Genomic DNA, 15,502 nt, shown 5'->3' with positions numbered 1-15,502 from the left:
CCGGTTTGACATAAATAGCCTCTTTTACACCTCATTTAAACCATCTTCTTTGGATTTAGGATTTAAATATGTTGGCCCTCAATATCGTGTTTCTAATTAACAACAGAACACAACATAAACCAAATACGCTTACTGCGAGACATGCTTTTGAACACTATTTAAACAATATTAAATTATTTGTTCACACTGTGGGCAGAGTAGTTTGCATGAGGTGTCAAAGAATCAATGATGTCAAACTGGAAAAAACTGTCACAAAACAGAGGAAGAGGACTGCGACTGTCTGCTGCTTACAAAGCTACTGTAATATCACTGCCTCAGCAGTTCTCACAAACAACCCACTAGCTCGACCCGAGGGGGATGGGACACTGGCAGCATATTCAGAAGAGACCTGTTTAAATTCCTGGGACTCCTCACCAGTCAGAAGAAAGGATAAATCTTGACTCCACATCTGAGGAGTTTTGCACATGACTAAAAGCTAACAAAGAGATGGTTTTGTCTTTGCTGATCCGTTCTGAGAGGAGCTAATGTTTCTACCTTTTCCTCAGCTTGTAACCTCTCATGCTTTCATTTTAAACACATGAAAAGTGCTCTTGTGTCAATTACTTCACATTGCTTCGTGTATTCTGTCCCACCATTTGATCTGCTACACAGTGTGAATGATTGTTTTAATGTGTTCTCATTTTTTTCTTACCCGTCTCTGCCATCTCGTGCAAAGTGATCATGGAGTAAGGGGGCTCTTGGTCACTGAAAAACAGAACAGTTTGCACAGAATGTGATAATGGGATGGTTTAGGAGTATTTTTCACATTTTTTCACAAACTCTGCTCCATAATTTGTGATACGTGTTCATTAATGAGAGCATGCTTTACACAAATGGAGGTGGTGCATCAAAGTAAGAGCATTCAACCAGCTAATACATCTCAAGTGTTTGTGACCCTGTGGTCACTGCATCAACAAATATCAACAAATGACTCATGCCTTTGTGTGTTTCTGTGAACACAGTAATGGCCACAGACGGTAATGCTGCCCCATGGAAACGTTAAGGCAAGCGTATAATTGTGATGGACTTGGTTCAGTGGGTGTTGTTTTTGACAATGCTGACATTACTGCTGCTTGTCACGGCTCATCCCAAGCTGAAGAGTGCTTTCATTTTGACAGTCAACTCCAGGCAGCTTGATCCTCAGATTTCCTAACATAAATAAGTTGTACTGTAACTGAACTTAGTTTAATTTATAAGTCAAACTATGAACAAATTCTTGGATGTTGGACATAGGGTTGCATACATGTTCAAAAGACAAATTAATCAATCAATCATTCCATAATGATAAATCAATTCCAACTATAGCTTATCAAGGTATCTGGTAGGTTTCTGTATTTTTTCATATCGCAATACAGATCGCAGAAAAACAAAATTATTTAACGTCAGTTTTTCCAAAATTGCACAGCCCTACAGCACAATCCTTATCTTCTTGTCATTTCTTGTCTACCTTCCAAATAATACAATCCAATTATTAGCAAGACAATGATATCTTAATACTTCCACAAGACAAAATACACAGTACTATGAAGCTTAAACACACTAATTAGCTAAATTCAAAGTTTCAAAGCTGTAGTTTGTAACTTTTTCTTAGTTCACACTGAAGTTGGAGCCCTAGACTTGAGGTGTTAGCACTTAGCATGATATGTGTTTAAACACTTCTCCTTTTCCCCAAAGAAATTCAGCTACAGAATTGCAGTGTTTGCAGCACACCTCTGCTAGCATGCTTGTGTCTTCACTGAAGACCACTGAATGAATTACTTCTTTCTTTTATGCATAAAGCTGGTATGGATGAATCTCTTTGCAGGATGGACTTTTACATTTACTGCATGAACTTACTGAAGATATGCAACTCCACACCATGTGTAGATAGAAGAGATACTGCTGGGTTGCTGCTTCTGCTGCTATTAGGACATGACCAATAACCAGACCTGCCTGTAACGCATGTGGACCTCTGTCAACATTCATACTTGGGAATGAGTTATCTCCTGAACAGTGCCACACTCAAGTCATTGTGCCCACTTTTTGTTCTCCTTGCAAACTTAACTCGTGCTGAGCAAAACCCCAAAGGGCCAAGCGGAGCGACTGTTCTCTGAAGAGTGATAACTGAGTGGAAGATGAGGATAAGGAACAAAGTGCTTCAGCATCTACGCAGGATATTAAAATCTTGCTACATCATTGCAGCAAGTCATCATTAAACCAAGAGGGGAAACACGGTCGTTAAGAAACTGACTAATGCCTCTTTTAAGAGTTTGAAGGCACCGGTAAATGACCAAATAACCGCTGCAGCTACTTTAACCACCTCATACCATTCAAGTAACCTCTGTGGAGAATGAGTGAGATTTTTTGGCCTGCTGACAGTATATCACCAATATACAGAGCTCTATATTGCACGTTTTTGAAAAATAATTTAATAATAAAATTAAGTCCTCTTATAAGAACAATGCTGCTGTGTTTAAGGCAGGTAAATTTGTGGGAAACTGTTTTGTTATTCATGAACTGTCTGCAGTTTTGCATTTTAATATTGGCTTTTATTTATGGTGACACATCCTGGTTTCCTGGAATAGAACAATAAAATCTGAGTTATACTTTTTGAACCTCAAGAAAACATACTACCCTCGGTCAGACTACACAGATTATGTTAGGTAAAGACGGGAAAGGTGTGATTTCTGAAGCCGTTTCATCTCGTTGCTAGTGATGTGAAATAAAAATGTCAAAGCGTGAGAAAGTGATATGAACGCTGATGTTTCTTTTGATGAACTGCAAGGGTTGGCGGCTTTGGCACTGTCAACCAAACAGGTGTGACCAAGCCCAAGCAATTAACCTTTAGGCACAGTACGGAGAGCGTCTCTATTAACATTCATTACAGTCTTTCAACCACAGATCTGTGAAACTGGTTTATGAACAGTTAACAAATATTCAATAAATGTTTTTATAACACTATAATGTAATTGTAAGCAGCTGTAAGACATTTTTAAGTGCTTATTATAGAACCATGTGTGTCAACAAAAGTCTCGCCTTTGAAGAAACATTTTATATTATTACAACTGTATTGTTATTATTGTTACTGGGATTTCTGCATAAAACATAAAAAGACAGAACTTCTCATCTCAAAGGCGTGACTTTACTTTGTACCCACTACTGCTTCAAACATCCTTGTCAAAGTTTGCAGGCTGTGTTCGAGTGTTTGTGACAACAGAACAACCTTGTGTGATGCTTCCACTAAAGACATCAACCTCTCCTTTTTTATTATTCATTTCTGACTGAGCTCAAGTTTCATGGGCACTTAGTGCAGGACTAGTGATCCTGGCATTTCACCACAATTGCTACATTTGACAAAACTGCAACCTTCATGTAAATATACAGTATATCTCACTGTACGAAAATGGACTATGGGATCAACAAGGTCCAAATAGGCTGTGGCAGCACATCTAGTAAATATGCTAGTGCACCTTGATTACTTTTCTAGCTACAACTAACTAACAACTAATCACCACTACTTTGAGTACAAAAACCATAAAAGAGAAGAGTATTTTAGAGTTAAAACTTCTTTAACTAAAGATCAGGATGGTTACATGTCTGATGAAGCATATCCTCATGACACAGGTTCAAGTTCAAGTTTTTTAGCTGGCTGAAACATTGTCCGAACTTACAACAAACATTACTAAAAGTATATTCATTTTAAATGTTTACAGTCCACTCTGACCCTTCCTCCTCAAACCATCTTTATCTTTTTAATTATCTTACTCTTACACTTACTTGTCTACAAGTGTCCTGATGACAGCCAACGTGTCCAGCACCAGGCCATCCACATTCTGCTTCTTCCGTCTTGGTTCATGAGGCCCTCGCCCTCGGCGCGGTGGTCTGACCGGGTCCCTGGGCCGACTGCTCCGAGCCTCTCCAGCATCAACACCTGCGGCTGTAGCGTGATCCACCCGTCTAACTTGTCCTCGGGTTGCCCTTGTCGACCCATGGTGATGGTCCTCCAAGTCACTGTCCTCCCGGCACACACAGCTGTTACCCATGGTTCCAGTGCCAGAGACCACAGTGGCAAGGGTCTGCCAGAATGGAGGAAGGGAGTTTGAGGTGGAAAGGAAGAGCAGAACCTGTGCAAGGCTCCTGCAGGCACAGTAAGTGATCCAGGCGGCTACTATCATATCATTTGGAGAGCTTGGTTTGGGGGGATTCTTCTCCCAGTGGGCTGGGTGGGATCAGCGTAAATGATCATACTGTTGCCAAGCAGAGATATGGGATTTGTTTTGGGGAGTAATAATATACGACTGGTTAAAGAGAACAGATGGGGTCAGATGAAGCAAGGAGAAATGCTCTGAACATCACAGACAGTCCCAGCCTCAGGTCCAGTTCTCATCCAAGGCTCACATAGCTGTGGAAGCAACACAAACAGAAAAGAAACAGTGACACTCTGCCCCCAAGTTTAGTCTGTCAGAGATGTGTGCTGATCATATTCTGCCCAAAGCGAGGATAAACACTAGCTTCAGTGACACGCATCCAATGAGATAAGTGTCAAATCTGGACGAAATAACATAAGTTAGTGAAAACAGAAAGACATTCAGCAATAACCATTTAACTGTCCATCTCAAACATAGTAGCTACTACACAATATGTAACTGTTTCAATATAGAGCTGTGTTGTTTAGTGAAGACAGTCACAGTCTGTTAAAAATGAGCTCATCGCGCATTGACTTATTGAGACATTTAGTATTGTTGACATTTCAGGGGCTTTTCAGTTAGCTGGCTAACAAGCTAGCCACCCACTAAGCAAGCATTGCAACGTTAGCAGTTCCAAATGAAAACCAAGTCTCACAAACTCGCACTTATCATTTCGTAAGTGAGATATAATGGCTCAGCTTTTACCTAAATCCATACTTACGTGCTATTTCTTGAACCACATCAGTATTCGAACGCAGTCGAGCCAGACCGAAGTTGTTAACAAACAGACAGATACCTAGCTAGCAACGCTGTGTTGTAGCTAACCAGCTATATGTTAGCCCGGTTAGCAGCTCCTTTGATCCTACTGTCAAACTACACAAGTTAGCTAACGTGAGAAGGAACGAACTCTGCGTGGTACTCAAACACCAGCGGAGTAATGGAGGCACGTTTACAAGACCCGTCTATATTCCCCAACACACCTTTGTTGAAGTCGAACAGCACATACATATGACGGTACGCAAACACATTTTAACGACGCTACACCGCTAGCCGCTTGCTAAGTTCCGTAGCGTTGGCAGCTAAAAAAGGTTGCCCATCAGCTGTGGCTGTGGAGGCGCGGCTGACGGAGGAGGGAGGAGGATTTCTGTGAAATACAACGTCAACATACGGTAAAAACTGTGTTTTCCTTTTTTATATATACAACATCTTTCTTTCTCTCTTTCTGTTATTACCTACGATGTATTGTGAACACTATATAGGCTGTTGGGAGATCATTGTTTTGTGTATTTCTGCACCGTGTATATATTGGTTTATGACAGAGAAAGACAGTGAGAAGCGAGAATAAAAGCAACAAGTTTCAACTGTGAAATTACATCGCATGAAAAATCGATGTAAGCTGCGCAGAGCTACATTAGACTACAGTACCAACACGAACACGTCAAACAGGTGTGCTATCACAAATGTTTATTTAAAATGTATTTACAGAGAGAGAATACCAGCAAGCCAAAAGGCGACTACATACCCTGAAGCCAAACTTTCCCATGGTACTTGAACGCAAGCAACACAAGTCACAAGATTTTCAAAACAAAAAACCTCAGTGCGTCTGTTCGTAGAAAATGATGCACAAGACAAGGATAATGTTTCCATTTTAACCTCCTAAGACCTGAGCTCTTTTCTGGTATGCATTTTTAATTTCTCTTTGCTATTTGGGCTTATTGGGACCTGATAAGTATAAGAACTAAGCATCATCTTTTGACATGATGTAGTTTTTGAGAAAAATGATGTCCACATACGGTGACACTAATTTCCATAGAACACAATAAAGTCACCATAGTGTAATTTCCAACCAGAACACAGCAGTGTTTCTCCTGACTGCTTTTACATTTATTCATAACACATATGAACATGTTTTTGAACATGTTTTGAACATCACAGTTATTTATACTACTACTACTTCAAACTAGGAATGCCCTTTTTTTCTGAAGGAACATGTTCACACCTATTTGTGAAAGGCTGTGTAACAGTTGCGATCCGCTTGCAAGCACAGGAACACCTTGCATGTCACACGTTAAGCAGAATTAAGTATTATGGTATAGACAACCCAAAATGTGATGTCCACGCATGTGGACGCCAGGTCTTAAGAGGTTAAATATTACCCGAGTGTATACGAATCATAGTCCCACTGTCGTGCTAGAATAATAATGTGATAATAACTTTACAGATACTTTAGGGACATTTTGGGGAGAACTTCAGATCAAGGGTTCAGTTTCTCATGTGAATCTGCAATGTGCCACACCAATGATGGTAAAAAAAAAAATGCTTTGAGAATCAGTTTATTTTTCATCCAACAGTTAACATTTATCATTTATATATGTCTATTGTCCTTTAGGTGAGGGAATAAGGCCAATACAACAGAGAGGGATTGAAGGTAGCTGCTCAACTCCATCCATACAGCAGGGTCCTGGGCCAGTTTGATGTCTCAGGATTTGGTCATCTGAACTCCTAGTCACATATGTGAAGATATATAAGTAATATTATTACTTAAAAGACATTTTTGGGTAAACTTAAGCATCCATAGTATCCAGTGTAACAAATGCGACTGACTGGAGCAAAATAAAATCTCGTTCATTCTGTCCTTACAGTTATATGTTCGGTTTAGAAAGTGGCTGATATAGATAAAATATCTTTAAGCTTAAGCAATGAATTGCGTCAAATTACTTATTACTGTAATAAATGGTCTTAGTTTATTATCAGAGAGGAATGTTGTGCATTAATTGAAAAGGTATTCTTTTCTATTTACACCATTTTACTTAAAGTGGTCTATACTAAACTTAGACTTGACAAGAATGAAATGTCATAGAACCAGTGGTCTTACATTAAGTCAACCAGGCATTCAGATAGTATGCTGTAAATTGGGACAGTCAGACACCCTGCTCCGATCTAGGGCTGTATTGAACGTGTTGTCGCAATACATCCCACTCTTGCGGAGGTCTTCAGAGAATCTTTGTGATTTAGGGTGGAAGGTACATGGTGAGCTTTCAATGGTTGGAGGGAGACGACCGTAGGCACTGGAAGTGGTCCTGTACAATAGATTCTGGGGCTTTGACCCCTGCGGTAGTCGTACATCTTTAACTTCTGGAGTCATCGTGCAGGAGAAAACTGGGTTTCCAGGGTTGGCACATGTTTTCCCATTTTCAACTGGCTGTTCCTGAGAGGCTGACATCATTGCAGTGCCTATAAAAAAAAACTGAAATCAGAATTCACAAACATCAGTTTTAGTACAAGATTACACAAAATTACATTTTGGTAGATGTCCACAGTAAACTGAATGATGCAGAGGTTCTCTCTCATCTTGTTAACCCCATTACCTCCTTTGACGTTAAAAACAAAGCTAAGATTTACAAGCACATTTGCTTCTCAGCTATGTCAGGGAAACAAGGACACAGTTTCCAATTGAAACACAATTTAAAATTTAAGTTGGGATATTTTCTCTCTGTAGATACTACGTGAGTGAAGTTGTGGCAAGCTACGCTAGTTAAGCTATTTAAGCTAATTCTCGGCTGTATAACCTGCTAAAGAAACATCATGAAGTGGTGTTAGATCTCCAAATGTTCCACTGACTGAAAACTATTTTAATTCTTCCAAAATTGTTATCCACACATTATAATTACCTTCTCGTGGAGTAAAACCAACACAACAGTTGATGAAGTCTTTATCTGGCTCTGTTGGCAAGAGGACGACTGGTTGCCATGGAAACCATGAAACAAGCGGTAGGTCGGGTTACATTCAGCCTCAACACTGGGAACAGTACTTTAAGCAAATAGTCGTAACAAAGGTCAACTTACTAGCTTTCTCTTGAATTTTCGACCGCGTCGCACAGCCTTTATCAGCGGACAGTTTATTCAGTCGTTTAACATTTTTTTTTATAATGCAGTTCTTTGCCCAGCACGTGAAGGCATCATTGGTTACATCATCACCAAGCGTCAGTTGTCACGTACAATTGTCGCGTCCACTGTGCCTGAACGACTACAAACTAAACACTGAAACCAATTCCATACTTACACCGTATTATTCATAAACGTTGGTAAACCGTGTGTCGTTGTTCCTTTCCTATTGTTTAGTAGGCTGGCTGATATATTTATAAGTCTATCAGTGGACTTTGGCGGACTTTCTCCACCTTCTGCCACCTTGTGTTAAGCGTTGCAGCTAGCTTGAGGCTAACCCGCAGTCCGACCAGAGGAGAAGATCTGAGCAGCTTGGCCTGGAGTCGTGCTCAGAGGATGGACAGTGAAATCCAACGAGATGGGAGAGTCCTGGACCTCACTGATGATGCCTGGAGGGAGGACAGACTGCCGTATGAAGATGTCACCATCCCTCTGGTAAATGCTGTTCAAACAGATTCATGTTAGCATTATCAGTAGCCAGCTTTAATAGATTTGTTTACTGTGAGGTACAGAAGACTACTGTTATTCAGCTTGTGTGTAAGGTGATTAATTGCAATGATGTTATGTGAGCTGAAAACAAACCCGATCATTTATCGGTTTGTAAATAACAGGTGCTGAGTACAGGGATCTAGATATTGTTTCTCAGAAGGTGTGACAGTTGCTGAGAAGTGAATGTAATCGGTTGTCATTTAACAGGATACAGTACAGTATTTTTACACAAGCACATTCAGAAGCAGCTTTTGTCTTGATACAGTCAGACTGAATGATGATCTGCCCCTTTAGTCATGTCTCCTCTGTCCTCTATCAGAGTGAACTGCCTGAGGCTGAGCAGGACAACGGAGGATCCACAGAGTCTGTGAAAGAACAAGAGATGAAGTGGACAGACCTCGCTCTGCAGAGCCTGCATGAGAACACACCGAGCACCGGGAGCTGAGGGACTGATCTGGAATCTGACTGTAGGACAAAAACATACAAGGATGTGGGGCAGGATACTGGGCAGTCCTTGTATGCGTTAACAATAACACTTCTTCATCTTAATTGCAGATAGCGGCTCCAGACACATGTAATCCACCATCTTTTCACATTGTGTCTTTTGAAGGATTTGCAGTATGTTCCAGCTAAGCAGAAATTATGCAAAAATGTTTTTTGCAACGGCATTGGGTTTATATTGTAGTATATATAAATATTAAATATCAGCTTTGTTGTATAACACATTCTTGAGACTTTTTCACTTTAATCTTGATGGCGTCAATTCTAGTCAATGCTGGGCAGTCCTCGTATGTGTTAACAAAAACACTTCTTCATCTTAAACCTGTTTTTTATTTTAAATTGAATCCAAAAAGTCAGGAGGATTGTGGACGGTCACAAAGATTTTTTGTGAAAGACTACCTGTTAATATGTATAGTATAACATTATATATATATGTATATATATATATATATATATATTATATTATATTTATATATTATATATATATATATAGTATTTATATATATATATATAGTACTTTCTGTACATTTTAAACAAGATATTGGATAAGATCCAAACACAGACGCACGCAAAAAATAAATTTCACCAAAGACATGGTTAAACCTACTGAAATACCAGAAGAAATGCTCTTCCAAGTCACTGATATGCAAGAGGGCAGACTGCAGATAGAATTGGATACATAACTAATAATGGTTTTTAAATGTGGAATGTTTTTCAGAGTAATAATCAGTTGCCAAAATCCCACTTCCATGAAGGTTAAAATGATCATTCTTTGTCAAAACTATTACGTTCATCAAACTTTGTTATCATTTTGGAGGCTGTCGTTTGTGGTGCTGTTGAGTTATATTGAAAGACTCCCTCATTTATATAATGTCCTGTACTCGATCTATATTTAGATCACTTAGACCTCAACTGAGCTCATTTGTATTCACAGCGGTGCAGTCTTTTTTTTTTCAGCTGAGTTGTAGGCAGTGCATTTAACCATTTTAAAAACACACAACTCCGTTTGGAAAAACAATCAATTGTCTTTTCATCGTCTCTAATTTCTGCTCTTAATGGATGGTTTTGCATCGAATGCAATTGTCTCGTCCATTATGACGCAGGCTGAGCGTCTCTTTAGAAACCTCCAAGTGGTTTAAACCAGAAATAAAATCCTGACTGTAGCTCCATCATCACTGTGTTTGTTCAGCCTTTGCCGTGAGCCTGCGAATGTAGTCATGCGGCCCCTTCCCCAGCAGGGCTGAGGGGTGTCGGTAGGAGCCCCCAAGATGATCCCAGAGTGTGAAGTATTGTCCGTAGTTGTAGTTGAAGAAGAGGTGATGGTCCACATGGTGAGCAGCTCCATTGATCAGACAAATAAGAGGGCCAGGGATGCAGTAGTTTCCATCATGTATAGAAATAGTCCAGATGTTGACAAAGACAAAGAGTGAGAGGTAGACCCCCTGTAATGTAAATATGCCAGATGTCATTTCACAGGTAAGTGACATCATGTTAATAATGTACTTTTTGTAATGTATTGCTATTTAACACTACTTTCCAAGCAAACGTCATCAGAATTTGTCTACATACAGCTGGACCTAAAAATGATTCAAGTAAATTTGTAGCATTGGGAAACATAAAATACTCCTCAGATCTAAGTATACAATATTAAGTAAAGCATTGCAAAAAGACAGCACCTTGTGGAGGGGGAAGATGAAAGGGTAGATATGATAAGGTAAGCTGGTCAGGAAGCCGTCGAGTGGGTGGAAAGCATGGCTGGCAAAAGGCGTAGGGATCTTGAATATATGGTGCTTCTTATGTAAGTGCTGAGGGGGAGAAACACCAGTGGTCTGAATACAGTGACTGTTCTGAGTGAAGAATACACCAGGCAAACAAGGTCAACAAAGCTCCTCAGTGAATTTCAGCCAGAAGCCAGCCGCATAAGTTCTGTTACTCTTTCTAATTTCAAACAAACTACGTGACCCATCTAACAAATAGATGTGATACAAATGTGCAGTTATTGATTTCATATACTGAGCTGTAGTTCAGTTGTTAAGCCGTGACTGACCAAAAATCAAAGAAGGTGGCATTTTCACAACTAACCCCGCCACTGAGTGAGTCATATTCAATACTGATGTTATTTTTTGTAAACCTATCCTGTGATAGTTGGATATTATGGCCATGTGGTGAAAATGTAAACAAAACATTGACATATTATCACTCTATTGATACTGATACTGACACCACATTGTCATTCGGTTCATAGTTAATTTAGAAATATTGTTTAGAGCAGCTTTAAGCTAGAAATAAAAATATGCTAAAGCTCACCTTGTAAATGCTCTTATGGTGCAACAACCGGTGTATCCAGTAGATACACATGTCAGTAAAGAGCAAGAAACCAGCAATGCTCAGGAACACCCCCGGCCAGCCTGGAACAGAAACAGAGGAGGTTAATGGGTCTCATTAGGACTAATTATTTTAGAGCCTGTTTTACCAAATGAGCAGTCTTTCATTGATTCAACTTAAATTTTGAGTTGGCTTAAGTGTAGATGAACCCTGGCCTGGGTTTTCAGGTCTTACCCAGAGGACATTCACTTATGTTGTCAAAAAGTTTGCTGTGACCCTTGACCTCAAAGAAGAACAGGACCACTGTGGGGAAGCTCATCCAGAAGATGGAGGAAGTTGCGAGTTGAATCTCTTTTTTTATCTGGTTCTGTTGCCAGATCAAAGACACAAAGTTAGGCTTTGGGAGAAGTTTGCTTTGGAATTTTTATGATGTTTTGTAAAGCGACTACAAGGAACTTAAATTTGTTGACTCTGGCGCCCCCTGCAAAGAAAAGTGGTATGAGCACCACCCTGTCCTATGGTAAAGAATTTGATCTGGCTAGTGAGTAAAAGAAAGAAGCAGCATATTTTTAATACTACTTTTCTTTTTTAAACACAGCTGTTTGCAGGGTAGATGGCGATGAGGTTATGTATCTATTTTTGGCTGCGTAAGATTAATAAAGGTCATATGATGATGTTGAAACAAAGTAAACTTTATTTTAATGCAGTACTGAACCAACAGACTACAGAGCAGCTTCTCTCAGGCTGTGAGTATCCTCAATTCATCCTCAGAACTCTTCCATAAATAAGTCTTCATTTTATGACTAATCTGACCTGAATAAGTCAGAATTTGACCCTAGAAATAGCCAATCTTCTCACTGATGGTCTCATTTGCAAATGTAGGTCATAAAGAGGAATCAGTATTAAATTGAGTTTCATAACCACCTTAAAGTTCCCTGCAATATGTTTTAATCCTAAAAACAAAGAAAATCACAGTCAAATCCCTGATCAGACAGCTTACCTTGAGAAAGAGTGGATGTTTCATGAGCTTATGGTCAAATACATAGTAGAAGCTAAGCGCACCAAAGCCCAGGTAAATCAGCTCTGCCCCCAGGTTGGTCAACACCCACAGGCTGATTATCTGACGCAGAGCCCCGTCCTCGGGCCATGAGGCCGGGTAAACATACGGAGTGAGGATGTATTTGTCTGCATTGTTCAGCACATGATCCATGGCTCAGTCTGTGCAGAGGGTGAAATATATATATATATATATATAAGATCAGCCTTGTGCTTAACCATCATGATTCAGCTAAGAGAAGAAAACAAATCACTGGCAGTATGAAGGAAAAGAACTGGATGAAGTTATGTCAAAAACTTCAAAGGTATATATGTATGAGTAAATGTAGTAAGTATTGTGCTTTAGTGATTATCCATCTGTTTCTTTGTGAAGACTATTTGAAAGGCTTGTAAATCCCGATCAGAACTGAATGGCTTTCCACTCTGAGCACACTTTTTGTAAATTGGATCTGCTTTAGCCGGAGCTTTAAGGACGAATTCACCCAAACATGAAAGTCAGTCATTATCCTCCCACCCTTATGTCTTTGGAAAGGCATGAGAAGTTTCACAGTCCACAAAACATTTCTGGGGCATCACTGTAAAACAGTGTTGCATCATCCTAAACAACTGAAGTAGATGGGGACACAACGGAAACCCCCCGCTTGTCCAGTGTAATGCAAGTCCCTGGAAGATTTGAACCGATGTCACTTACACGCTTGACAGCTGGTTAAGTTCATGCACCCACAACAGATGGGGTGCACGGTAACAAATTTAGCTTAGCAGCTACAGTGAAGATTCCAGTTTAGAAAAGAGTTCTGGAGACCACGAAACTTCACCCGACTTTCCATAGGCATGACTGAATTTTAAATTTTGGGTGAAATTGTCCTTTAAGATTTATATACATCAAATATACATTTAAAATATTCTCTTCACATTTTATGTTTACATTATGTTTAACACGCAACACACTAACAGCATCACCAAAGGATTAAAAAACATAGTCACAAGAGAATCAATTTTCAAGAATCCTACCTGTACAAACGACCACTGTCCTCATGCAAATGACACCAGCACCCCTTCACCCTGGCTGCTGTGGTCCTCCACTAATGATAACTGACTCTAAGTGACCACGTCACTTTGCTGATGATTGGTGATCAAAAGCTTTATCTGATTTTTAACTGTTTAACCTGACTGATTAACTTTTCTCAGACCCAATCAGATTCTTCAGTAGTGATTTCCCCACACACCTCTGCCGTAGCATTACCAAACACTTTTTTCAACATGTGGTGTGGTTCCAGAAATTCTTCACAACTGTATTTATACTTACTAATGCTAACTTAATTTAGCGTAATCCAAATGCTTGACTCCAGAATAATTACCATTAGCATATATAACAGCCTACAAATATTACTGGAATAAACTGAAAACAAGTAGGAGCAGCAGAAGCATGACTTTGCACACCCGCTGCAGGAAAGTTGCCTTCACTGAAAACTAAACAAATCACATGCACTAAAAGCATTTTCACCTTGTTGTCAGCTTTATTAAACTGATATTGTTTCGGTGTTTATCTCTGCGGTCACTCTTAAGAAATTCCAAAAAGCTGTGTCATGCTATTGCTACTGAACTGACCTGCTTCAGACACCAGAAGTGGGTGAGCCTTCCTAGACAGTGGACAAGTCTTCCTCCTCCTCCAGCAAAAGATTTGTGACAGAAAGCACGTGGCCTAATGCAGCAAAGTGTTTAATGTCGAATGAATAAAATACTGTTGTCATGTGTTCCGAGAAGTTTTCTTCAAATGTTTCTCAAATGTTTTCTCAAGAAGCTCTCTCAAGAAACTTTTCTTTGTGTCATTTTATTGTGGCAGAGTGTGCTGAGGGGATCCAGAGACACGTCAGCCCTGGTGGAACAAGATCCCAGCAGGCTCAGCAAATAACAAGAAGCTCAGTAACAGCATAACTGATGTCTTTAGACAACATATCTGACTTTTTAAATAATCTGAAATGGCACGATAGCAATAAAACCTTGCGTTCTCTATTTTTACGACCCTAGATCTGTTTTAACGCAAAATAAAATCACTTGCAAGGGTAAGCCTCTCAATTTTTTGCAGTACATGTACCCTGCCCCATGCTGGGCTTCAAGATCAGATTCCTTCCCTGAACCCTGAACTGTCTGCCATTTCCACACATGCACGCACCCAGTCTGAGCAAGAGATCTTAAAACATCCCATCAGACCTGTCTTGTGGCATGTCTGCCTGTGGGTCAACACTTCCAATCTGTGACACACAACCATCTTGGTGGCAACGACGTGCAGACTGTCACTGAGCGAGAAATACAAGAGGACGATGTGATGTGGTCTCTTCTCCTCAGACTAAGGTGGACCACACCTGCACAGAGAATCTGAACAAGAGGGTGAATGCACTGTGTAGTTCAGTAATTTGTTAACAGTTGACAATACACTGTGTGTGTTGATGTTTATCACATTATTACATCCACTTTTCGGTCCATTAACATAATTTGCATTTCTTCCTGAAAATGCAGACTGAATGCTGAGATGCCCTTTGCTGGAAATTAGACTTTATAGGCTTTATTTATCCCACAACAGGGAAATTCACTTGTTACAAAAGCTCAAGATTGCAACAAGTACAGGAAAAAGCAAATGTGAAATGAAATGCATCACACTGTCTTTGCAACAGCCAGGATTTAAACTGGTGTCACCGAGCAAGAAATAAAAGCGATCCTGTGCATGGACATGAGCTCTATGGTCTAACCTCCTGGCCACTGAGCTAGACAGCAATGTTAATGTATGTAGAGAAGTTAGATAAAAGTTATAATGTGAGGCAGCAGCAAATACCCATTGGGTGTATTTGAACTAGGAGTAGAGCGATTATCGGCCTTGCCAGTTATCGTGGGCCGATATTCAGCATTTTTCCGATAGTATCTGTGATTTTTCTGTCAGATTGCTGATAAAATAAACTAATTTAAAAATGTGCTACTTTGGCTCTG

The 15,502-nt window shown here is 39.9% G+C and overlaps 3 protein-coding genes and 1 long non-coding RNA gene across 6 annotated transcripts in view; 1 reads left to right on the top strand and 3 right to left on the bottom strand.

The window, feature by feature from the left end:
• Nucleotides 1–5,273, bottom strand: part of rspry1 (ring finger and SPRY domain containing 1) — a 15,500-nt gene extending 10,227 nt beyond the window's left edge. Inside the window, exons 1-3 of one of the 2 annotated variants that reach the window (XM_084363202.1) lie at nt 5,186–5,273; nt 3,796–4,420; nt 692–744 (exon numbers count right to left, since the gene is read on the bottom strand). In XM_084363202.1, coding sequence (XP_084219328.1) covers nt 692–744; nt 3,796–4,193 — 451 coding nt within the window. In that variant the 5' untranslated portion in view covers nt 4,194–4,420; nt 5,186–5,273. Of the gene's footprint in view, nt 1–691; nt 745–3,795; nt 4,421–4,926; nt 5,066–5,185 lie in introns of those variants that run through there. The other variant, XM_084363201.1, reaches the window with a different exon arrangement.
• Nucleotides 5,274–5,293: 20 nt separating this feature from the next.
• On the top strand, nt 5,294–9,363 carry anapc13 (anaphase promoting complex subunit 13). Of its 2 annotated transcripts, none has more exons than XM_084363204.1 (3): nt 5,294–5,374; nt 8,404–8,584; nt 8,958–9,363. In XM_084363204.1, exons 2-3 carry the CDS (start codon nt 8,486–8,488, stop codon nt 9,081–9,083), a joined length of 225 nt encoding a protein of 74 aa, XP_084219330.1. In that variant the 5' UTR covers nt 5,294–5,374; nt 8,404–8,485; the 3' UTR covers nt 9,084–9,363. The 2 variants fall into 2 exon arrangements, with proteins under 2 accessions (XP_084219330.1, XP_084219331.1); XM_084363205.1 differs by lacking the exon at nt 5,294–5,374 and having other exon boundaries at nt 8,207–8,584; nt 8,958–9,105; nt 9,194–9,363.
• On the bottom strand, nt 7,422–8,141 carry LOC311263264. The gene is made up of 3 exons (XR_014623330.1): nt 8,051–8,141; nt 7,877–7,945; nt 7,422–7,452 (listed from the first exon to the last, which is right to left on the bottom strand). It is a non-coding gene; the product is annotated as an uncharacterized lncRNA (long non-coding RNA).
• Nucleotides 9,364–9,463: 100 nt separating the features above from the next.
• Nucleotides 9,464–14,350, bottom strand: LOC311263262 (lathosterol oxidase-like). The gene is made up of 6 exons (XM_084363203.1): nt 14,129–14,350; nt 12,465–12,682; nt 11,699–11,831; nt 11,447–11,547; nt 10,816–10,944; nt 9,464–10,581 (listed from the first exon to the last, which is right to left on the bottom strand). The coding sequence occupies exons 2-6, from the start codon at nt 12,672–12,674 to the stop codon at nt 10,312–10,314; spliced, it is 843 nt and encodes a 280-aa protein (XP_084219329.1). The 5' UTR covers nt 12,675–12,682; nt 14,129–14,350; the 3' UTR covers nt 9,464–10,311.
• Nucleotides 14,351–15,502: the final 1,152 nt, after the last annotated feature.

The sequence above is a fragment of the Pagrus pagrus genome, assembly GCF_965226575.1.
Source record: "Pagrus pagrus genome assembly, chromosome: 10".
NCBI classification, from domain to species: Eukaryota; Metazoa; Chordata; class Actinopteri; order Spariformes; family Sparidae; genus Pagrus; species Pagrus pagrus.
The sequence above is the reverse complement of the archived record's forward strand: the minus strand, read 5'-3'. Positions and strand labels throughout refer to the sequence as shown.